The 26,112-nt window shown below is 35.7% G+C and overlaps 1 protein-coding gene across 1 annotated transcript in view; it reads left to right on the top strand.

Moving 5' to 3' along the window:
• Positions 1-26,112, top strand: part of NEK10 (NIMA related kinase 10) — a 74,617-nt gene that overhangs the window by 46,187 nt on the left and 2,318 nt on the right. The window contains 3 exon segments of the mRNA XM_032107757.1: positions 681-920; positions 11,312-11,487; positions 11,576-11,662. Coding sequence (XP_031963648.1) covers positions 681-920; positions 11,312-11,487; positions 11,576-11,662 — 503 coding nt within the window.

The following is a 26,112-nucleotide window of genomic DNA, read 5'->3' on the forward strand; positions in this document are numbered from 1 at the left end:
TGATCAAATAGATGGATGTCTCTGTTCCCTCAGCCTCAAATGACTGTCAGCTACTGCATCTTACCTGTGATGTGAACACTTGTTTCAGACTCACCTGGCTGTGAGGTGTCCTCCATTAGGCTTTGTTCTTCCTCACCTGTTCCTAGGTCACTATACCTGTTCTGCAATTATTCCTCTGTAGTTAGAGGAAAAGCCTTCCTTCCCTTGGCAGAAGTCATAAGTCTTCAACCCACCTCCTCTTGAGAGCCTTCATTCACTGCTCCTTTGAGGGCAAGCTCTAGATATTCCTTTTTCCTTGCATTGTTTTGAGAGTGTTGTCTCTGTGAAGATCCTGACATTCTCCTGTAAATCCTCCTTCACATCTGCTTTATTCAGTGGTGCAGTGCCTTTGACCAGATCACAGTCCCCACAAGGGAGGCCATGTCTCCCCCATCCCAGGAAAAGGCCCCAGGCACTCCTTAGTGTGTCTTGGATATCACAGCTGCAGCCTCCAGTAGCAGTTCTGTCCGGGTCAGTGTCAAGGATAACTGTTCCAGTGGGTGCTGGACACTGTGCCGTGGTGTGTCAATACCAAGGCTGTCCAGCATCAAGCTGTCCCAGGCAGGATGAGTGAGCAGTGCTGGCTGGCATAACTTCATAAATACCAGGGCAGGAATGCAACGGTGGAAAAGGTTTTTTAGAAACAAGTAAATAGAGAATGTTCTTTGCTGCTTGACTCCTGATAAAGAGGCATGTCCAGATGTAGTGGAGGTCATCTCACTGCTGTCTGATGTGATGATGAAATGCCTGGATGTTTTATGCACCTCTCATCTCATGTTGGAGAAGAAACTGGATCGGCAGAAGGGACAAACCCAGTGGTACTTCATGGAGGCTAATCGAAATGCAGTGACCTATCACTATCAGCTCTCCATTTTATCGCAAGTAAGTACATGTATTAGGCTTATTTTTTGTTATCATTGTTTGCCATATCTGAGAAAATAAGGTGCAGCAAAGCAGAAAATAAATCAAAATGAAAAGATCCACCCTCCTGTAACATTCTTCCATGCAGGCTTTAAAATTTATTTTTAACGAGGTATTCATTATTTTTTTTTTTACATTCTTATGCAGGAAAAATGACAGTATCTTAAAACCCAATGTCATTCTGTGTTGGAAAATGGCATTGTTATGGAGGTTCTTACAGCTTTGATAATATCTGATAACATTTAATTATTACTGCACACTTGTGAATGGTTTGTGAATAGGAGAATATACGCTTGATTAGGGTGATAATCTTGTGTATGATTCATAAATAGTGACACCTAGAAAATGGAACCTACATGAATATAATTTTTAATTACAGATTGCAAAATACAGACCAGTGATGCTGATAAAACATTTGCTCATGCTTTCTAGCTCTCTGATACAGTTTTGCAGAAATACTTCTTACGGTTCTTTCATTTGCTTCAGGCTGTGTTTTAAGCACCTTTCATGAAGTACATTAGTATTTTACATAATAAACCAAACTCATATATGATCTCAGAGAATTTATTTTAAAAATACAAGGACAATGTTTCTGTGTAACAAAAGTGTCCTTTGAAAATTGTTATGATAATTGGAAAATAAAGTTATAATTTACACAGCCACTCTTGTCTGTTCAGATATTGCATCTCTTAGATTCCTGTTATCAGGGCCCAGCAGTTTGTACTGAAGAACCTCTGTGTAGGAAAAAGGTTTTTTAGAACACTTGGTCCCGAACATGCTAGTTTTCACCTTTCAGACATAACACTTGTATAAATAGTTAATTTTTTTTCAGTAGTTTTCTTACCTAGCAGTCTAAGATCATTATTTATATTACACCATTTTTTCAGTAAAAAGAATGCCAAACCTTCCAGCAAACTGTAAGAAACCACTGCCTTTTGAAATGTAAGAGGTATTGGGATGAAAGAAGGATACAGAGTAGGATTTGTAACTTAAAACACTATAAACAATTTTTTTCCATGTTTTTTAAATTTAAATTTTCTTAACTTAAAGCTTTGGAAGCTTGTTGTATGTCACTATTTTTTTTGTATCTTGATATAGTCATTCTCTTGCCTGTGATGAAATTTGCAAAAAAATGTGCTGTAGATGGAAAGATGCTAGATTTGGGATTTTGATTCAGTTATCGTGTCTTTGAGAGAAGAGTGCCCTATCCAAATATTTGTGAGATATGACTGAAATGATAGTTCTACATAGAAGTTAGAATACTTGTGTTTTGTATAAGTACTTGGAAAATACACCTATCTACAAAACTGCCTGTGTATTTTGGGTGGTAATGGCTAGTTTTCTCAAGGAAGAAACACTGCAATTCTAGTTCCACTCCAATAGATATTTTATTATGCATATTAAAGGAACAAGAGGTTCTGACAAAGATCCAGAACACTGAAGAAATGGAGAGGAATAAGACTTAGTAATGAGAAGTGGGAGACCTAACTTTGCAAATTGTTGTAAATAAGAATAAATCAGGCTAGGATCTTTCAAATTTCAGAGGCATGTTACAGGGCTTAAAAACAGGAGCCATGTTGTTTCATTCTTCCTGGTATTTAGGGAAACTTTATAAAGTGGAAGGATTTCTAATAAAGAGAATAATTATTACTGAAAAGTTTTCCTTTTGAAAAAAAAAAAGGCAATGTTCTGACTAAAAGTGCTTGGAAGAATTTCAAGCAGCTGCTCCTGAAATAAAAAGCTCTGTGAGATATAGACAGCCTAATTCATCTTAGTCAAAGCCCCAGCAATTCCACACCCAAGTAATTTGTCATTTTTCCATGGTGTCAGAGAATTCAGTGTTTCTGCCATGTAGTTCAATGTTTTGTTGAAGCCAGCTAGCTTATACTTTGCTTTTTCTACTAAAATGTGCTTATGGCCTCCTTTTTCATCCCAGTTGTGTCATACTGTGAATGTTTCTGGAATAAGGACTGTACTCTGTCCTTGTTTATGGAACTAAAGAACAGAGATCTTTTGGAGACAGAGTGAAATTTGTTTTATAAGTAGTTTAAGACTAGTTTGGAAGCTGTTAAATAGGCAGTTGAAAGGCAGGTCAGTAGATGATGAAGTATAGTTAGCTTGTGTGGTACATACAGCATAAAATCCATGCTTGAAAATATTCCTAGTAAAAAGAATCGTCAGCAGCTCCCCCCACAAATTCTTATATTTGCTAGTTTTCCATAGAAATTGTTGTTTATGTTAGAATAGAAGCAGATGTAGGGGTGGCAGCTGTTTGATAGAATTAGTGTGTTCAGTTCTGAAAGGTTAAGGTTGCTGACATAGCACAGGGAACAGAGGACCCAAACGAGTAACTAAAATGGCAGTAATTCTCTCTCACATTGCACCTTTCACTTCAACGTGATCAATATTTTATTTTCATGCTCTAGGTAGGAAGAGGTGGAGAGGAAAAAGGTAGTTTGTGTAAGGTCACCAAACAGAACAGTGTCAAAGTTGAGTTTTCTGTGTTCCAAGGCAAACATGAGTCTCAAAACAGGAGTTTATCTAACTAATAAATTATCTTTCTAATATTTTCCTCTGAAGAGATGAGCGTGTAGCCAAACAATAATTTGATTGCTTTTTTGAAGTATATAAATTTGAAAAATGTATTTTGTCTGTTTAGAAAGCAGTGAAAATAAGTCACTTCTATTACTTTGGAAATATGTGTTTTGTTACATGGGCATCATCCATTATTGTTTCCTTTACTGCATATATCCTGAAATATTTTAAACTTTTTTCTCATTGCCACATTTTTTAATGTAAAATATAAATATACCTAAAAGAGTATAGAATTATGAATATTCAGTTCAGTCTTGTCTTTTGAATGTGGTAGAGAACAACATAAATTTTATAACTGGAGTCCATCAGCTAAAAAAATATAACAAAATAGGAGCCATTTGTACCTTCTGCTGCTCTCAGAGAATACATCAAAAATGGGCAGACATGGTAGACTACCTGGATGGTCAGAACAACTTCCCTTTCTCAGTTTCTGTAGTTCTGATCTGTGCATATGGCACATATATTCTGTCACATTCTTTCTCTATGCCTCTCTGTGTTCTTTGGGAATTGAAGCTTATTTTCATTTTTGTATCAATAATGTCACATTCCATTTTTAAATTTAGTATGCAAATCCATGTATTCAGATCAAGTTCCCAGTTACACAGAGTAATGGGAGACTACAACGCTTAGACAATGGGAAAAATAGGTCCAACCTTTTTTTCTGAGTGTAGTCTGATCTATGGAGTGGCTCCCCATTCCATGTTAGTCAGGGCTAATTGGAGTCAAAAGTCATTAACAGTGCTTGGTCTGAGCTGGTTCATTTAGGTTGCCCTTAGCTGAGTGCTTTGACCTAGTGTTCAAATGCATGAGAACGCTCATTAGCAAGGCTGCTCTCTGCGTTCTCCTGTTTTCGCACTTGAACTGGTCTTTCCCTAACCCAGCATGCTGGAGAGATGGCATATAGAGCACAGCGAGTCATCTTCCATCCAGATAGGATTTTTACCTGCAGGCCCACGCTGGCCCTCCCAGGCTAGTTCTGTAGGTATCAAGGTATTGTGCTACTGGACTAGGTTGCTGCTGCTGGAAAACATACTCTGATTATTCTTCTTGCAGGCAGCTTGGCTACAGCCTGTGCTAGGAAATCTGCCTCTCTCTCCTGCACAAGCTGTTCAACTATTTGTTGGCTGAAAATAGTAAAAGAAGCAGTGTAGCTGTTTTCAAACTATATCTAAACCACTAAATTTAAACTAAAGAACCTGACCAAACCTGAAATAGCTGATGCAGTTTCCTGGTGTATCTGTGGCATAAACCTTCATACTCCACTTCTAGATGATTGGCTTGATTGTACTTTGTCTTTTCTGTATTGGTTTAGAAACATGAATGATGTATCTAAACTCTCAAGAAACATTGGGATTTCTTTTTATGTCCCTTCTGTCACAAAGACCCTAATGTAAATAATTGTGAAGCACTCCATGCTAATATCTGTAAATAGAGCATGTTACTGTTCTCACTCTTCTTCACCCACAGGAAGGGATTATCTTTATCGCAGTTGTTTTCTTCATCCCCAGGAATGTGTGGCCAAAGGGGGAAGGATTAAAGATCATGGCTGAAGAAACCATACATTTGTAACCCTGCAGGGTACTGGCAATTCTTGTAATTCAAAGCAGCTGTTCCTTTCCTCCAATTTTTAGAAGAGATGAGGATCACAGCTGTATGAAAGACAAAGAAACACAACATAATCTAACTGCTTTTTCACCCAGTCATTTCCCCCATGACCAAATTCAGTTCTGCTCTGCTGGCAATTGTTGTGCTAATAATCATATTAGTTTCTAAGCATCACCACATGCATTACAAAGTAGTACTTAATTAGCAATTCGATTTGAATTAATCAAGTTTTTTTGTTAACTCAGAAAAAGACATAAAGATTGGATTAATGTTCATTTTAATTTCCTTTTCCTTTGTGTTTAGAAATAGATTTTGTGCCATTCAGTGCATAAAAGATTTTCTTTCTTAGAACAACTGTGTATGTATGCAGCAATTGTTTTAGTATTGGTTAAAGCAGTGAGTATGCTTGGCTTTAAAACACCTACCATGCAACAGGTTATTAATATTTCAGAAATATATTCCAGTAATTATGCTAGGCTAGAATTTTAAAATATTTTTCTTAAAATTATCATTAAAATTTATTAGATTTTTATATAAAAGTATGGATGATCGTAACTGTGCACTGCTGCATACATATCCCTTTGGAAATGAGAGAGGACTCAGGAATGTCGTGAAGACTTAGCATTCCACAAATTGTTTTCTTATTCTTCTGCCTTTGGCTCCATTGATTTTTTTTTTTTTTTCTGACACCATTCTCTTCTGCTGTTTATGTAGCAGGTACTAGAATTTGTGTCTAAATGTTAAAAATGTTGGTGTGATAAAAAGAAAGTAACCATTTTACATTTTTACTGTTTGTGTTCGGAGAGTAAAGTGACAATGCAAAAACTGTTTTGCAGGTATAATTTTTTTTAAGAGTTGCAGAATAGAAAATAGTCACCACAACCAAGTTAGTACCTGTGAAAATGTATTATTGAACTCTTAAGGACAAATCCATGACATGCTTAATTCAGCTTAATTTGTTAGTGCATCAAAAATTTTTAACAGCATTGCAGAATGTAAAGGAGGAAGAGTTGTCAGAGATTATCTTGTCCATTTCCAAGCCATAGAGTTACCTGTCGCTCCTGACAGATATTTGACCAGTCAGTCCTAAAAACGTCATGTTATAGAAACAGTTTGGAAACAGCAGAAATCCAAAAACTGTCTTTACCATCAGGAATCACATGACTGATTGACTCTTTTTTTTTTTTTCCATATGAAGACCACATCTGCAGTTAGTCTGATGCTTGCAGAAAATTTTGTTCTTTGCTTGAAAGAGTATATACTTTATGTATGTCTGGTTTCCAGGAGATATTAGATGGACATATGCTTGTGCATATATGGGAAGTGTATGATGCTTGAAATTTTCAGACCCAATCTTAAATGTCATATAAGGGTTCTGATAGCACTGAGTGCAGAATATCCCCAAAAACTGTTTGCTGAGCACATTCAAACCTGTTACATAGTCTATGAACACATTGTACTAGTTTGAAAACAAACTAGTGGGAGATACCAAGTCAGAATAACAATTTAATAGGGAAATAAAAGGAGGGGGGAAGAAAAAAAATAAAGGCGGATAACACTGGGTTAAACTGACAGAGTTAGGATACAACCTGGAACCCTGTTAGGCAGGGTGGTGGTGGCAGTCTGGTAGAATGGTGGCTGCAGTCCTCCCGAAGCGGTGATCCTGTAGAAAAGGGTCTGCTCCTCCTCAGAAGGTCCAGTGGTGGCTATGTAGCTCCTGTCCTCTGGAAATCCAGGGGGAAGGTTGTCTCTGGTGTTCAGTCTCAGATTATATCCACGATGGGATGCTTGGTTCCTCCCTCTGGATGGAGCATCTCCCTCTGGGGTAATGAGTCATGAGGCCAAGTGTTGATTAGGCTCATTAACAGAAGATAGTCCGGAGGGAGTTATCTCTGAGTCAGTCGGCAGGACAATGATGGGCAATTAACAGAAAGATAGTCTGGGGGGAGGAGGCAAGGAAACACTGCCCCACCTGATTTCAACAGCTCCTGAGGATGGTAATAGAACACACTGCAACCCAGGACACACATATTTCTCTTTGCAGGATCCCAGATAGATGCAATAGTTAAACAATTAATTACTGAAAATTTCCTCCCCACAGTGGAAATAGGTAAAAGTTATATTTTTTTCTCTAATTTGTTGTATCCCCACCCTGTGGCTTTTTCTTTTCTTTTTTTAGATTTAATTTTAGCTGAATAATAAAAAATGTGGAGACCGAGAAGGAAAGAAATGAGAATAATCGGACATCTACAGAACATGACTTAAAACATGATTTTAACATGACTTGACATGATTTTAAGTGTAGTGTTCAAAATTGGACCTAGTTACTCCAACTGAGAATCTTATTGGTACCAAGTAGAAACAATACACAAATCTTCAGAATTATTCTTTCCTTTATGTATCCAGTATCATGTCTGCCTTTTCATAACAGCATGGTATTGTAGCGTCATATTCTGTTTCTGATCCAGCAAAATCCCTATATATTTTGCTGCAGAGCTTCTGTCACCTGTCCCTCTCTAGTCTGTGCATTTGTATGGTTGTTTCTCCTTGCTTATAGAACTTCGCATTTTCCCTATTTAAACTTCATCAGTTCTTTTAGTTTGCCCAGTTTCTCACAACCTTCTTTGACACCAATTGTCACTTTCATTGACACAACTCTGTGTTTGATGCATATGCTGCAGTATGATATATGATGTGAATGTATCACAGCCTGGGCACCTTTAATAGGCACTCTATCTACCCATTATGCAGATTATCATTGTAATTCAGTGACAACATTGAGTGGTTTTGCAACAAGGTCAAAAAGGAGCCTGATAAATTGTGCTTGCTACCCATTTTCAGTTTAAGAAACACTTAAAGCAGTTACCAAGTTGAGTACAATTTTTATGGTCGATTACTCAGCCAACTGATCATGGCTTTGTCTAGGTTACACTTCTCTAGCTTTCTTCTAAGATGTCATGAAAAAAATTGTCAAAAGCCTTACTAAAACCTGCATATGTAACATCTACCTCGTCCTAATGCACAAGAGATGTTACCCCCTTACTGAAAAAGATATATTGGTTTAGCCTGGTTTTTTTCCCTGACAATTAATTTCACGTTAGTTATTACTTATTTTATTGGTAACTTTAGGGTTTTATGAACAGTTTACCAGTGGAAATAGGTTGTCTTTTTTTTTTTTTTTTTAATAGAAATTCAATTGACTAGCATAATGGTGTCATTGTAAATGTCTCTAATAAAGAAGATTAATTAAACACTGTTTGCAAATGCCACAAGAGAGCTCTATATTTCATGAAGACAGAAAAGTTAATTCTTTTGGACAGCAGTATGACAAAACAAAGCTAAACAAAAGATCAGTATCTTTATTTTATTTAAGCCTACTTTTTTTTCCTAGAGACTTTTAGATTCCTGTTGGAACTCAAACCCAACAATTTAGGTTTTGCTTTTCCAAAACCAAAGTATATCTCAATTTTACAGTATCGATGGTTACCAATGAAGAGATAGACAATATGAGTATACAGGATATGATTGAAGACAGAAGAAGTTTTCTTCGTGGCTGGGACACAAATTTCCAGAGGTGCTTTTGCTCATTAATAAAGGTAGATGAATGCTGGAAAAAAATGGTAATTGGTTCATAATTTGAACATTTTTTGTAGGGGGACTTCTTCCCTTATCTTTCCTTTTGAACTTTGTTTTTTATACAAGAAGGCAGAATTTGTTTTAACAATCAGTCTGAAGAATGGGGAAACTGAGGTACTACTTTATAAGGATAATGTGAAAATAAACTGGATCAGCTGATGGAGACTTCAGAAAGATTTGTAAAATACTGGACTCTAGAATCAAGTGTAGGTATGAGCACAGTTCAAATGAATAAATATCAACCCAACTCCTTTTTAGATGTTTGAGATATTTTGAATATTCCGGTTTCATAGATTTCTTTGAAAGGTAAGTATCTGTTTTTCTCCTTATCTGAAAGAAGTCTCTCTGAGACTTCAAGGCATATGAAAATGATTGTTTCAATGTGTTGGAGAGCACTTTTCTCCATGATCTTCTCAAAAAATTATGTTCTTTATATCCTTAGGTAGGTCCTTTTGGTTCCTCTCCTATGGTGAGCAAAAGTGACATTGAACTTGCATCCCAGCCTCTTCTAGTCAGGGTACTTTTGTTCTTCTAAATCAGCCAGTTGTCCTATTCAAAAGAGAAAAAACAGTATATAATATTGCTTTTGAAAATTATTAGCTATTTTTTAGGTGGAGTAAAGCATGTCACAGAAAATGTATTCATTACTCTCAGATTAGTAATGAAATACTGTAGTTTTCTATGTTCAGCTATTATGTAAATGGACCAGGCTTTATTTATGGTCAGATTATAGCTTTACAGTTTATATAACTGCTTTAACGCTCTAGGATATGTTTCACTGATCTTTGAACAGTTTCTATAGCAGGCCTGCCAATTATTTTAGCGTGAGGTTTATGGAGTTCAGTTCAGACATTTCCAACAGGTTTCCTTTCTTGATGGGCAGTGAGATCTGGCACCAGTTGGTATCAGGTCTCTTTTTGATCTTTTTTTTTCCCCATCAGCTCCACCTGATTTACGAGTTGTTGTTAACAAGTAGTCTTTTGAGTATGAGGTTCAATACTGAAAATGTTGAAAGGAGGTTTAAGTTTGAAATGTCCATGCAGTTTGACCTGTCTCTCTCTTTACTTTGATTCCTTTGATGGGGAACAAGTGAACTGGTTCTCTTCAGTAACTGTGGACTGACTGTTCAGGGCACAAGAAGTGTGTTCATGTGTGCCAGGACTGGAGTGCTCTCTTAAAGTAAGTTTGAGAGTCATTGTTAGTGGTTTTCATGCTGTGCTACACTGCAGTCACTGCTATTGTGGTGTCTTGGACATAACCTCAGTCCAGTACTGAAGTATAAAATGACCTTTTCCCACCTGAATTTAAAGGGAAAATCTTGACAAGCCATCTCTTGGCTTGTTAAGTTATAGATTTGGGAATAGAACAAAGGATGGGGAAGTAGTTGAAGCAGACCATTATGCAGGCAGTGGTCTGTGTAGTCAGTGCTCAGGGATGCAGTAAAGTTTCTGAGAAGAAAGGATTTCTAGTGCCTTCACTCTGTTGTGTCCTGATAAAGTCAAAATACTTCATGGGAAAAACTTGGAAAGAATGTTAGATACAGGACAAATTGTCTTATACAGAATTGGTAAGAATATAAGTATTTAGGAATGTATTGTCTCCTGAAATTACTTTAATATTAAAGATGCTAGTTTGTTTAATCTGATATATTTATATAATTTATCTCTTTCCTCCTTTATCATGCTTTACTTTGACAAGATAGAGTAAAAAGAAACATGAATTTATTTACATACAACAGAAATAACAGAAATAATAAGTGAAGATGTGGAACAATAAGAGATCATAAAAAGTCTTCCTTTAAAATACGTTCCATTTAAATAGAAGCAATAACTGGGATTGGGGATTTCTATTCTTTCCAGAAAAACTATAAACATCAACAGCAGCAGAGGCAGAATTTTATATTCATCAAAGAACCCTATGCTACAAACAAGATGCGACACTTAAATGTTACAGGCAAATAATTGATATTCCATGTTTTGATTTTCTTAGCTCTGCTTTGATAATGCCAGTCAGAATTTGGTCATTTCAGCCTTGGTGTCTCTCTGGCATCACATCATATCAAGCTGACTTCATATTTTACTGCTATCTTGACTGTTAATGCAGGTTTTGCATTGTCCAGAACTGGACTGCTGTTTGTATCTAAGGTGGAAGACAGCAAATCTACCAATGCTTGTTCCTGCCTTTGTCCAGTCTGTTATTTTTCCTTTGTTCAGCGTTTGCTTCTGCTCTGTCATTTGTTTCATTTTTCTCACTCTCAGTGCTTGTCGTGAAAAGACTGTCATTAAGAACAAAACCGTATATGTAAAGGATAGAAATAAATTGTTTAGTTTCAGAGTTTGAAAGTCTTGCTCTAAATTTAGAATCAGTGACTGAACCAGGTACTGTGCAGTCCTGGACTAACAGCTAAGTCTAGTTTTATGTGTGTATGCACAAGTGACACTTCAATTTTTGGATTTTCTAGTGAGTGCTGGAAAAGGACAATATCCAACATTTCCTTTTTGTTCTTTCTTGTCAGAAAAAATTACGAGAAGTTGAGTCTGGATAATAGCAGCAGTGGAGCAGCCAGTTGCAAAAGTGAATTTTCAGAGAATACTGACCTTCCAGTTGACAGTTGTCAGTCTGCACATGGAAAAGATGAGGAAAGAACATATGAAGCAATCCCAGTAGAAGGTCACAGGACTATGGAGAAAGGTAGCCATTAGCAAAAGAAGCATCAGGGGTGCTATCATGCTGATTAGAAGTGGGTTAAAAGCTTCTTTCCTTTCATTTTTATGTTCAGGTATTTTCTCTGAATTAGACAATGAGATGGACATAGTGGACAACTCAAGCAGCTCCAGTTCAAGTAATTTGAAAGAGTCTGCTATTGGTAAGATTCTTTAAGAATGAAGTGCACATCACTTTCTAACAGTAAAACAGTTGTTTAGTCCAATATATGAGGGTATTTCATTACTTGTCGCAAGTTCACAATCTGTTGTGTTACCTAAGTAAAGAAAATAGCTCTGCCTCTGTGACAGCCCTGTCCAGTTTAACACATTTGGTATCACCAAGACTTTGTGTAGCCTTTCCCCATATTTTGCAGTAGCAGCTATGAAAGCTGGAATATTACTGGGCTCCTTGAAAAAGAAGGTGGTTTTAAATTTAAGCATAAGATGACTAATATTGATAAGAAACAGATGGAAGAGTGTGAAAAAGAAAGTTGAAAGAGGCAAGCTTTAGCTGTCTGGAAGAATTGACTGAATTGAATTGAGGGAATTGTGTGGATTTTAATTAGGGCAGAATTATGTGACAAAACACAGCATTAATTCTGCCTGTAGTTATTGATGGTAATCAAATAGGAAAGCACCTATTTGTTGTGTGTTATCTTAAGTAACAGCTTTTTGGGATTATATTTCCAATTTGAAAATCTAAAGAAAAAAAAGAAAACAAAAAACCCCAGCTCTAACCACTGAGTTACTTGCTAGATTGTGAGCTATCATGATCTACCTATTAAATGCGATGGGATTCTGATTAGAGAAAATCAAAGTACATTTTATACCAGGAAAAAATAGAGGTGGATGTTCAGTTAAGCAAAATTTAGGATTTCCATTCATAAAATATGTGGGTGATATAAAATGTACTTTTAAAAGGTACAGGGAAGAATGTAGTTGTCTGATTAACAAACATTATTGCTGCAAGGTCCCAGGCTTCAAAATATCTAGAATAACATTACTTTATCTGTTTGTAATCCTATTTGGTGGCTGGATTTTCTTTCCTGTTTTGGCACAGGTACTGAAGAAATATGGCCTCTTTTTATTGAAATGTCTAGCCATTATTGCAGGGCAAATAGATGATTTGATAGTTCTACTTCAAATTCATTAAAATGACTTGCTAATTGTAACTGGACAGCCTGCCATTCTGAAGGCTGGAGGACCTGTGGCTAGCCCGCTCTGAGATTATTATCAAAGTTTCTTTAAAAGATAATAATTTTAAAAAGCACTTTTTTTGGGTCACTTTCTTGTGCTAAGGGAGTAACAGGGGAAGGCTACGGGATACAGGGAAGCCTTGAATAACAATGGGAAGGGACTGCATAGAATGAAGCCCTTAAGAAAAAGCAGCTTGCAGAGACAAGGCTCTATTTTGTGTTTATACTGAAGAATAACACATTGTGTATCTCACAGGAATGCAATTCTTTGTGGGCTAGTTCAGCATTGTAGACAGAGATTTGAAGCCTTTTTGTAGTTTGTGACTTGCCACACCCAAAGCATTAGTGGTAATGATTTCCTTGTAGTTAATTGTTCTTCGTCAAGATTTAGACATTAACAAAATATCAGCTTTTCCTAATATTTCAATATTACCGTGCCATATTGTGATAGTTTTAATTAAATATTTTAAGTGGAAAGATACAGTCAGTTCCTATCAGTCCCAGTGACTTCAATCAGCATTTTAAAAGTCATTATCTATTTTTCTCCCAGCACAGTCTAATTATTATATAGATACTTCAGGACTGCTTTTTCAGAAAAATAACTCTGCAGTCTTACATTCTTAGATCACCTGTAGTTTCTACTTAATGCTGAGTTCAGTGTTATAGATCAGTTGTAAATGATGCTGGCAAATGTTTCGACTTTTCAGGGGTAAAGAAAAGATAGCTTTAAAAAATAATTATAAATTCAGGATAATTGGGTATTGCTTGAGATATGCTCCATTCATTAATAATAAGTGGCTAACAGAGTTTGAATTATCAGCAATGGTTTTGTCAAGCATGTCAGCATTACAGGGGAAAAATGTGACCAACTTTGATCCAGCTAACTTGGAAACTGCTAACGTGAAGATGAGGGTTTTAGTTTCAGGTATATTGATGGGGATCATGAAAGGATTTGTCTAATCGTGCTGTCATCACATCATTCTCAGAGAAAACGTGATCATTCTAATTTAAAGCTAGGGTGCTGTTTTATAAAAAGGTGTGATATGCTGAGCTGTTCAGTAGCACAGAAGCTGGTATGGATTTGTCAGTGTAATAGGAGTAAGCTTTTTTTTATAGTCCGATATTGTCATAATATTTTTAATGCTTTTGCATACTCAGTGTTTTTCAATTATGCTTTAAGAAAAGGATTATTCTTCTTAGACTAGACAATGTATTTCTACAAGACCAGCTCCTTTAACAACTCCCAAGATTGCCAAATGCAGGGCATGTAGATTCTGGAATAGTTGTTCCTGGTACTTGAAATGATTAATCCTACAGGAACAAGATTCTGCTCATTTCAAAGCATAGAGGCAGCAACGACAGATGCATTTTTCTTTTCCTGAAGTCATTATAATTTCAAATTATAAAGATTGTCAGAGGATAAGGACATACTGAGTCAAAAATCTGTGAAGAGTGATGGGATGGTAACAGTTTATTAGTTGCACTTTTTTTCTTAGTTTAAAATTACAAGGTTCCCAACTTTACCTTAGCTTAGTCATATTAAAGAGTTCTTACTTGCATTTGGTTTACAGTGTAACCATACCTTCACTTCTGTTAGTAAAAGCAAATAGCAGGAAGATATGTAATATGTCTTAATGCATAGTAGTCCAGTTGAGCTAGTGTGTCAGTTGGGTGAGAGTTAAAAATTTACTCTTTGTCTGGGAATGCTCTTTTGGACAATATTTTTTATTTCCCTTAATCATGTGCATTTACACCACAATCAGGATGGTGTCCTAAATACACTGAAAGACAGTTCTGTGTAAAACATGTTATTAGAAAACCCTGGTCCAAGGGCTTTATGTACTTGTCTTGTAAAGGGCAAGACTTCCGCCTAATAAAGAGGTAGCATGCAATAGATTCTTTTCTGAGTTGCTCAGCCCTTTCGAGAGATTAAGAAGTCTCAAAACATAGTCCTGTTGCTCTGCTGTATCTTGCTTAAAAGTTTTTCTCTAACTTCATAATTTAATTTATGTTTCCACTATTTGGAGGAATCTCTACACGTACATATCTTGTGACCAATGAGCAAAGACACTGATATTCAGGATTCCTTTCCTGAATTTCTGCAACCCAATAGTATTCAAAGTTACCATGTAATGAAGACACCACAGATCTGCCTGAACAATATTCTAGTGATGTAACTCTAAAACGGTCTCCTACATCTTTCTTTGAGAAATGCAACTGGTTTGCACAGTGCCACGACTTGAGTCTTGTGCAGGTAATGCTCTTTTCCAGTTGAATAATTGGGGATTTCTAGAACTAGGATCCTCTCAAAATAGGAACTCTGCATGTAATATGTAGCAAGAGATTTGGCTCATCATTTAGGTCGTGAGTTTAGGTCATCGCTTAGCTCCAAATTTAACTACTTTTGAGGACAGCAACAAACACTGTATGAAATAAACCCCCATTCAGTAATGTCATTTGTTTTCTGGAGCCCATAATTTGGGCTACATTGTAGGCAGCTACCTTATATCTTGAAAGTTCTGTGGTCACAAAGCTGAGCCTTCTTTTTTTTTTTTTTTTTTTAATTCAGACTGGTTGTATTTGATGGATTTGGTGATTTGAGATGACATTTCTTCTTTAGTAAGATGACTAGACAGTTTGGTAAGCTTTTGGAATAAGATTGTCTGACATCTGCTATATATGGTTTTCTGGTTTCAGATTGTGACGAGAAAGTTAGGGAATTTCTTGAAAATTATTATTGCACCAAGAAACCCATCATTTGCAGAATGGACTGATTGTGAAGAACTTTGGAGATCTTAGTGTTTTGTAGGTTTACTTTTCCTGAGTTGTCTAAGATTCAGATTTCTCTTGAGACCTCGGGCTAATGGGATTTTGTTGAAGACATCAGCCAAGACCTGGTTTTCCTGTATGATGCCTGAGTTAAGTTCAAAATATGTTTATGTCAACTTCTGTTGCTGTACATGAAGTCACTGCTAGCAAGAAAAAAAACCTTTGCTGTTTGCTGTGCAAAACAGCTTAATTAACCTGGTTGGGATTGTCCATTCCAGTGTACAGTGATTTGAAGGGCAGCTTACTAAGAGTATTTTGAATAAATAAAGGTATTTTAACCTTTCTCCTAAAAAGATCATTGAGCTGTCATCCAAAAAACCACTCCCTTTGCTTCCATTTCATTAAAGGACATGTATTGAAGTTTTCTGCTAATACAACATTTTGATTCAATTTTCCTGCCAGTCTGATCAAACTTGGAAAGGTTTTCAGAGATTTTTGGTTTTTTAGATACCGTTGAAGTGAAAGTTAAAGCCAAAGCAAAAGTTACTATCTTCTCAGGTTTTTCTGATCTCATATCATGTTATGAGCTCTTTCCTTGAAATTGCCTGTTTAGGTGCCTGCAAGAGCAGAACACTAAACTTCATATTAAAATCTTTTTGTATGATTTTTACTGATGTCAATGCACATTAAGAAGTTAAAGTCTTAGAAGTTGCTCTAATTACATCAGCTGTTAAAGACCAAAGTAGCAGTCAGGGAAATTCTTTATGCCTCATTTGATACATTTTTTTTATGTCCTCAAGGAATCTTCATAGAGCTGTTCAGAACAGGGAGGCTGATGAGAATTAAAAGTTTTGGCTTTTGTGAGTCTTTCACATTCTAACAAGAGTGGGCACAAAACAGGAAAGAGATGGAGGGTTTGTATTTCATTTTCCTTGAGATCGTCTTGAGTTGAAAAATGCCCGTTGCAAGGCACTTGAACAAAACATATTGCCTTGCTCTTCCTATCCATGTCAAAGGAGTAGCCATGGTAAAAGGAAATGTCCAGGTAACCGTGAGCTGGACATCAGGATACACGATGTGCTCCGTGATTTATGTGAGTTAACTTGCCCACACATCAGTGCTGTTTCTTACTCTCTGTCTGGCTTTGTATGATTAGCATAACTCATACACAGAAGACTAGGGATTATCAATAAAGTCATTAGTGTTCCCTAAGTGTGTGGATACATGTGTGAGTGTGTTTGTTACCATGATTTTTACATGTTTGAATCTCCTTGTGTTTAGTTATTAAGTAAATTATTTTCCTGTGTTTTCATAGTGAGTAATATAATGAGACTCCTTTCTCAGATCTAGCTGCTCAGTGGGTCTAAAGGATGTTTGCTATTGTTTACTGGTTTTCTGCATCATGATTTCTTTGGGGTTTTGGTTTCTAGCATTGATAAGTATTTTCCTAACTTTAGCATATGAATCAGAAGATATTGCATCTCTGCCGTGTACAGTGAGTGGTGAGACAGACTCTTTGGTGTGAAGTATCATGCACTTGTAAATACACTCATAAGATGGCAGATTAGCAAGTCAAATGTGGTGAGTCATCAAACTGATCAAGCAAATTTGGATATGAGCCCTTTACTGATAAGAGACCATTTATTCGAAACAGCCAAAGGGTACAGTATTTCAAACCCAATTTTGTGTATGAATACTTGGAAAGGGGATGGTTTTTTTATAAAATTCTAGCCAACAGCGGTGTTCACACTTAGCCAAGTGGCTTTTGTTACAGATTTTCTTCCATATATTCACATGATATATTATGATATTTGTTGTGACAGAGTGTCAGAGGTTGTAACTCAAAATCCTTACCCCAAAGCAGCATGATTCACGTTCACTCAGAGCTTCTACTTTTGTATTTGTGTTATTGTGTCTGCATCCTAAGCAGGTAAAATATCTGTTCCCTGAATAGGAGCAATAATATTTTTCATTTCCTTCACTTTATAGGCAGTGGGCACTCTCTTTTTCTATTTTTCTGTCTCATTAGCAAAGTTAATTGAAGAACTTTTGCTTCTATGAGGGCCTAGTGTATTTGCTATTATGTAATTCAGCTGCTCTTATCAAACAGTCTTTTGTGCTAGCTACCACAGAATTTTGGTATCTGTTTTGATAAAGCATCAGCAAGGAGTAAAATATTGTTTCTTTTTCTTTCATTCTCTCTCTGTGTGTCTTCTTTTTAAGGAGACAGATTTGGCCTAAAGATGTATAATTTCTTTTGGTTTTAAAGTGAACTCAGTCTGACAGATGAAAGCCTCCTTCAGGTTTTTTTTTCAAATTCAGAGGATCTCAGAAAAGTAGGAAAAACATTTCAGAGTCCAACACAAAAGTATGTTTGAACACGAAAAGATTGAAGACTCCCAGAAATGTTTGCTCTACAGTTGCTCTAGAACTGATATAACTGCTGTAACAAGACCAACAATGGGAAAACTACTTTAAGTTTGACATAAAATCTTTTTTTTCTTATCTGGTGTTTGAGTGATTAGATGCCTCTGTTTTTGTTTAGTGATGATGTTTTTGATGTTACTAGTGTGGAAAAAAATCTCATGTAGACAAAGATGCAGGTGTTTTATTAAAATACATTAATTGTAAAAAAAAAAAATTGTAAGCATATCCTAATCTTGCTACTCAGACTTTCAGTTAGCAGAATTATCTTTTCATTAAACATACACTCAATCAAAATGAGATACCAGAGTGGTCTCAAATTACCATGAAAAGAATGGTTTTACAGGAGTGATTTAAGACAAATGCTTAAGACTAGTATTTGCTTTAAGGCAATGCTTTCCAAGTACCTAAATAATAGATATCATCAAACATTACCTTTCCTTCTACGAATTTTTTGGCAGTATGCAATAAATTATTTCAATGTTTACATTCGGTTTCATTGCTGATTAGATGTTGGACCAATAACTGGTCATACTGCTGTCTTCAAGGTCTTGACTTCAGTAGGATTATTTAGGAAGTAAGGTATTGCATGTGTTATTGCATACAGCTGCTAATGGAATGCTAGCTAATGGAATGGTGACAGTAAAACTCTGGTGGACCATCAAAGGTCCTCTGAGAAAGTGAGCAAATATTTTATCTCTTTATCCAGACTAGAGACAATGTTGCAGCTACAGTGGTAGCAGTAACTGTAAGAATTTAATGCAAATCCAGGTACATATTCTGTGGACATCTAGCCAGCATATGTTGTTACTTTCTGTGAAATTCTGAAATTGTTTATTAAAATACTGTGTGGGGATGAGATTGTAGTTATGATGCAAGAAAATCTTTGATACATCAAACAGCAACTTGACAGTCAAGTGGGGCTTTGGAGTTTGTTTAAGGCTGTTTTCTAAAAGTTATTTTAATACCATGTCTGGGAATAGAAGATATTAACATGCGTGTTTTGTTTTTTGTTTTTTGTTTTTTTTTTTTAACAGGAGATAATATTTATGTGTTTGTTTCAGGTATAATTAAATGAAGTTTTAAGGTAGCTGTGATTTGTGATTTTAATATAAATTATATAATTGATCACTGTTACGATCAATTCCAGTTGGTTGTTTCACAGTGGAACAGTTCTGCAATTGCCTTTGTGAAACATGTCCTTGGTTACCTTTACAGCTTCATTTTATCTCAGCCTATGGCACTTAGTCTGCTTCAGGATATTGTTAGAGGGTGTTTGCACACAAAAGCTTTACATGCTTGCTACTTAAGCTTAAACTGTTATTAGTTAGCCAAATTCTGGTTTTGTGTTTTTAAGCAGGTGTTTTTCTATAGAAAAATGTGCTTATGTATTTGGTAGTGTATATTGTAGTAGTGTTGTAATGTAGAGTCTTGTCCCTTTGAACTCTAGATCTTCTGTATAAACACAGACACCCATTTCTTGGATTTGGAGACCTCATTTCCTTCAAAAAGGAAACAAACAGAAGCAGAATATGTCACACCATCCCTCTTCTAAAGGTCTTCCTTTTTCTTCTGTTTCTTTAGTAATGCATCAAACACATTCTTGACCATTATTTTTTATGATGTCTTTGGCACCACCCTTATTCACAAATTCTGTTAATTGTTTCTTTATTTCTGCTTTTCTCTCATATCTGGAAAAAACTCTCAAAATCACTCTTGGCTGCATCTGCCTCCTGAGCAATTTTTTCGTTTTACCTTTGACGTAGCTAGGTAAGTATTTATAATGATAGCATTGATTCTTTTCCTGCGTTTCTTCACAGACCCTGTTTGATTCAAATGAAGTATTTTATTTTTGCTATCAGAATGGTTCCTAGCATAACATCATCCAGTTTATCACTTCCTAGCCTTACATCTTTAGTCCCATTGCAGTCAGTAACGGCAACCTCCTCATGCTTGAGCATTGAAGAAAGCACGTTTTCTTTCTCTTTGTAGAAATTCGCTACTATACTATACTATACACTGCCCCTCACATAATCATTAGTGAAACTATTTCCTTGTCTTTGTAACTACTCCTTGAAACTGTAGCTTTCCCTACTGCCACAAAAATAGATACAAATTCTTTCCATATTGGGCTATCGTGGCTGCCATCCATCAGGACATTATGTTAGTTCTTTCAATTCCCCAGTGTCTGTACCCATTTGTTATTGCTTATCTCAGCTAGTGAAGTCTGTAGGCTGGGAAAGTATTTGTCTGGAGTTTAGAGAAGGATCTAGCATTGAAACATGTAGAGCTGTATTTCTGACATTGAGATATTGCTATCCTGGTGATAAAAAACCAATTTTTTCCCCACTTTACTAGTACTGAGCAGGGAAAGAAACTTTTATTTAGTAGAAGTCATCCTATTTTGGACATGCAGAGTAAATCAGCCTTTATGTGACTTACAAATGCACAGTTGTAAACTGGTGAATTTGGACAGATTTCCTTTAGAGGAAACATGAGAAGGAGTCAGGGAATACTGATATTTTCTCTACAGTCGTTGATGCCAAACATAATTAAAACTTTTTTCTTTTTTTTTTTTTGTAGTGATAGAGATTATGTTGGTTCTGGATCAAGACTGTGACCAGGTAATTTTGTGCTTGCAAGAAATTCAAACTTTAACTTAAATTAAACCAAACAATTTCCAAGTTTTTGAACATTATCACATTATTCTCCTGTTGCATATAGAGTGTTTCCTCTTTATTTCTTCATCTTTAATGCCTATTGATCTGCTTTTGAGAGTACTTTCATTCACCCGCAGGTTCTGCACTAAGAAAATAGAGTGTTTGTGATGAGGTGGCAATCTCATAGGAATAGCTCTTTGCATGTTTTTATCTAATAGTTGTACTTTAAATGTTAGAAAAAGAGGTAATTACATTTTACATACAAATATGTTATCTGAAATACCATTAAGGTACTTCTTAAAAATATGAATTCTGATAGTAAACCAGTAAGATCTCATGTTAATGGTCATTATCCTGGCTAAACTTCTGCTGAATGCAATTGAAATTTCTCCTGTGAAATGAATATTTCATGGAGCCCTTGTAAATTATCATGTATTTATACATCATGATTGATGAAACAAGTTTTCCGTTTGAAGTACTTTTCTTTATTATTGAGAAGCTTCACATACTGTAAGCTGCTAAGCTGTGGTTTCAGAATGCATATTGTCTGAATAAAATAATATTTGAAATAAAATTATTTTGATCAGTTGAGCTATTGATCTTCACAAAAAAGGTGCTTATTGTCTGTACTAAGTTCTATTTTACAGCTTTTAATATAAACGTTGTATTAAGAATTTTAATTATGCAGTACGAATCCAAATTTGATGTCAGCTTTCTGTAGTTTCGGTGATGTTTACTGAAGAGTGCCATCATAATAACAACACGGTTTAAACTCACTATCCAACCATAATGTCTGAGAGTTATAACAATCTACAGGCAAATACTTCAGCCTTTGTTGATATTTTCAATTCTGTGAGTAATTTGAGTAAATGCATTATCTTTTGTCAGTGATGTTTTCCTTTTGGATAAAACTCTAAAAAGCTTTGGTTGTCTTCAGCAGCCTATTCACACATGTGTGCCCTCATCCTCCACATAATGCTGTACTTCTTTATTTAAAAAAAAACCCCAAACATGGAACTTGGAGTGGTCTGGAATGTGTGGACTTCATGGGAATTCCTAAAGTCTTTGAAGCACACAGACACTACAAGTAGATGTTAAATCTGGTCCTCCTAGACTTTTAAGTCACATTGTTGCTGTCATACTAGAAAAGAGAAAAAACTCTCTAAGCTGAATAACAGGGAAATCCAAATTATGTCCTTGCTGTTATCATTCTAAACATATTTATATTCAGAGAAAAAAAAAATCTGAAGACCTACAAAAGAAAAGGCCCTGATTTATTTACTTTCGGTTTGTAATACAAGCTATTGACAGGAAAAGAGGAGACAAATACCACAGAACAGAGAGCAGTGAAAAAGGTAAGATTTCAAATAAGTAAAGGTTTTATGAGTGTCCTAACAAAACCTGAAGACTTCTAGCTTATAATGGCAAGACCACACTATTTTTCGGGGCCTCAAATATAGAAGTATTGAAACAGTTGTCACCTTGAGCAGAAGAACCAACTTACCAATTCTTCTTTAAGTGACTCAAAGGAAATGCAAAGCTACTTCTCCTCTAACTGATTGTTAAGAGAAGACTTAGGGAAAACATGTCAAACTGAATTTCACTTGACTTTCTCAAGGCATCCGCCAAAAGGCAGTGCAACAAAAAACCCCAGCAACAGCAATGATGTTATCTTCCTGATCCTACTAGAAATGTGTCTCCCTGTGGTAGAGAAGGATGTTTTCTGTATCACTCTATTTCTGTGAGAGCACTGTTCAGATCTGGATGGTCTTTAGACAGTACAACTTGTGAATATCTTTTTTCTTGTTAAAGTAGCCAGCACAGAAATCCATCAGCAAAAGAGTGGTAATAATTCTGTTGTGAACTAGTTAATGTTGCTATTTGGATTTCATCACCCTCTCAGTAGAAGTTTTAATCTTGACACAAGATCACTTTGGAAAAAAAAAAAAACCCAAAAGTTTCTGTGGTTGTAAATTTGTACATAAGACTTAACGATCCTCAGGGTGCTTCTGTGAGAGTAAATGTTAGAATATAGATCTAAATTAGCCTCTGAAGTGTAGCTTGAGATAATTATATTTAAGAGAGGTACAGGGCTTCTGGCTGAAGTTCAATACTTGGGCCAAGGGTCTTTGCTTATCTTCCAGGTCTAATACTCAGCTTGGAAAGATAATTTTGTGAACTAATGTTCTTTAGTGATTTATAGTGGAAGTCTGGTGATAAGCTTTTATTTAATCTCTGGGCCTGACAATATGTATGACTTTAATACACAAGATTAAAAATCCTAAACAAGAATGGATTTACCTCATAGAAATGGCCCATACCAGACATGTTATTATAATTCTTAGGGTAGAATGACAATAAATTTCATAACATCAAAATATATAAAAAACAAATTTGTGTTAGTCTATGTAAAAAGAAAAAATCAGTTAAGAAATTTCTGTTGATCGTATATTTATCCTTTTGAATAAATGTGACAAAATTTTAACAATTGTTAAGGTACATAATACTGCTTTTCTCATAGAGTAATTTAGTGATTCAGAGAAAGGGATTTTCTTTTGAAACACATTATCACTTACATTGTCTAAATTTTTAGCGTTTTAGATTATCCTTTTCTTGTTCCCAGCATTACTGGGAAAATAAATCAGGCATTTCAACTTGGTATTTACATCTACAGGTTTTAAGCATTGTATGTTATTAATATACTAAGGCAACAAAAAGAGCTGCCCTCCTGATTTTATTCTTGTCATCTACAGCATTGGCAGGAATTGCTGCATCACAAAGGAAGGTGCGTCAGATCAGTGACCCTGTTCATCAGATTCTTATTCAGCTGCACAAAATTATCTTCCTCACTCAAGCATGCATTACTGTTGCTTCTGACATTCTGTACTTTTTAGTAATCTGCTTTTGTCAAAATGATGTTGCTGCAAAGTGCTGCTAATTTAGTTACTGTTCTTTAAAAACAACAGAACTTGACATTTTTGCAGATGGCAGGATGCTTTAAAAATATATCATTTAAATAAAGACTAACTTTGAATATTAGTATGTGGAGGATGGCAATAATTGAGTCATATGAAAAAAAAATCTGTGGCTCACCTCAGAAAAATTGATTGTACAGTAAAGTATTTTTACAACACTCTGTCATACCAGCAATATGACTGCTTAAGGTGACAATATCATATACTGACATGGAGAGTACATAAAATGCTTTCCTCTGTAGTAATATTTTCTAAATAACTTTGTATTGATAATTAAAATATAATTTCATAGTCATATTTTCTTGGGAGTTTTAGTGCAATAGATGAAATCCTGAATATGTTCACTGTTTTGAAATGTCAGATATTTTTCAAATTTAAGACTTGTTTTAAAATTAAGTTCAACTGCTCCATAGTGAGAGAGAGTTGAAATTATTTCATGCTGATTCCAAAGCAAAAATGGAGCTGAGCTGATACAAAATCTACCTTGAACTCTCACCTAAAAATGTGATAGGAAATTCTTTATTCTGCAGAAAGATGGCTACCATGCAGCTATTTGCAATATTTGCTATTATTAAATAAACGTATTTTCATTTTCCAAAATGAAGTATTTACATTTGGGATGTGATGTTTATCACCTCAGGGCTTTTGAGATTGATCAGCCAAATTTGTTTGGTTTCATTTAGAACAGAATAACATAACTGAACTTGAGTGTGCTTTACATGTCTCTCTTTTGCTTTGGTTTTTTTTTTTTTTTTAATTGTCAAGCTTATCAAAACAGGTAATACAAGAATTAAATTATCAGAGACAAAGGAAACAAACATTATTTAAAATAATGGAAATCATATCCTTCTCCTATCACCAGAAATAAGGCAGTTCAGCTCTTACATGGTATGTTAGGAGTATGTCCAAGCTGCTCATTAGTGAGCCTATCCTTGCTGTTCAAGAAAGTTTTCTCAAGTGGCCTACTAATTAATACGAGTTATTGTAATGTGGATGCTCAAGAACTAAGAACTAACAGCAACTCAAAAACTGGCTCAGAATTGACCACTGAAGCAGTAGCAACAGCTTTTCTCTGGTTTCAGAGAAACCAGAATCCATACCTGTACTTGTTTACTGTTTCCATATGCCTCTTTTGCACTTGTTTATGTTCTTACAAATCTGAGGTCGAGTGTTTTTTATAATACATAGCTGTTTTTTTAAACTCTGTTACATATTCCAGCTGACAGTTCTAAACTGAAGTTTGCAAGGGAGAGTTTTTGCCTGTTAGTTCTTGGCTGCCAGCAGCCTTCCGTTTCCATGGGAACAAGAATCAGAGTGATCTCTGGAAAACAATGTAAGAGAAAGCTTTTTAAAAAGCATTATGTAAATCCTTGGCTTTTTTTTTTTTTTTTTTAACTGATCTGACAACTGATTTCATTAAAACAAAATCTAAAATTGAACACTAGTGCCTGAGGCAACTCCAAGTTTCTCAAGCACTGGACTTGTTCTTTACCACTTCTCCTTCAGAATATCCCAGTATCTCCATGGTACATTGACTGCACACAGTTGATTGCAGTGGTATGTTATCCACAGAATATGTGGTCGGCCTTTCATAAAGCATCGTTTTTTTTACTTGCTTATAGGCTAAGGAACATTCAACTTCTGGCTTAAAGCAGATGTGTAAGGCCTTTTCTGCATGAAAAAAGAGTTGTATCTGTCTGTAACAAAAAAATCTGTATGCCACCAGCTGTCTGGTGAAGTCTTTTGTGCTTAGCATGTGACTTTGATCCCTGGTTTGTCAGAGCAAATCGGGACTCCTGTGAGGCCAATAAAAACCATTCTGGATTTATAGCTGTCTAAGAGCAGTAATTTGTTCCGGAGGGATAAATGTCTTTACAATATGTGCTATGTCGGTGTATGAATATGAATAATTAGTGGTCAGCCCCTCCCTAAGTAGTCAAAAACTTCCTGTATTTAGTGGAGTGTAACTTTATAAATTTACATCAATGAAGTGATTGTAAAGAGTATCCTATATGGTAGAAAATCACAGCTTTTCAAACAGTGTCTGCAGGTATAAGCAACTATACAAAATCAGCATAGAAGATAACTTCAAAAGGCTAGTAACATACCATAGAATGGTTGTCAGACTGGGTTGTTGTCATTGCAGTGACCAACAGCTGAAACTGTACATTTACTGTTGGAGCATAAAAATTATTTTAAAGGAAAACACGTTCTTTGGACTCTCTATTGAAGACTTTAAGGACAATAGAGTAGGATTTGTGGGTGTTTTGTTTGGGTTTTTGGTGTTGTTTTTTGCTTGGTTGGTTTTTTGTTTGTTTTTTGTAATATAGATGAAAAATGTGTTCTTTTTCAACCAAAAAGATGAAGGAGGAGAAAGTATACTGAATCAGTTAAGCTTTATAGACAAGTAAAAGGTAAATTGCCTCCCTCAGGAAGCTTCGAGCAAAAGGGATGCTCTGAATTGTATTAAGACCCATAAGTACCTTAAAAGAGCCTGTTGAAACCATTCTATGCACGTTGAATGATGGGCTAAGCTTCTTGATATTCCATTCATTTCAGATGGAGTGACTCTTTATAGCCAACATGA

The sequence above is a fragment of the Corvus moneduloides genome, chromosome 1 (assembly GCF_009650955.1).
Source record: "Corvus moneduloides isolate bCorMon1 chromosome 1, bCorMon1.pri, whole genome shotgun sequence".
NCBI classification, from domain to species: domain Eukaryota; kingdom Metazoa; phylum Chordata; class Aves; order Passeriformes; family Corvidae; genus Corvus; species Corvus moneduloides.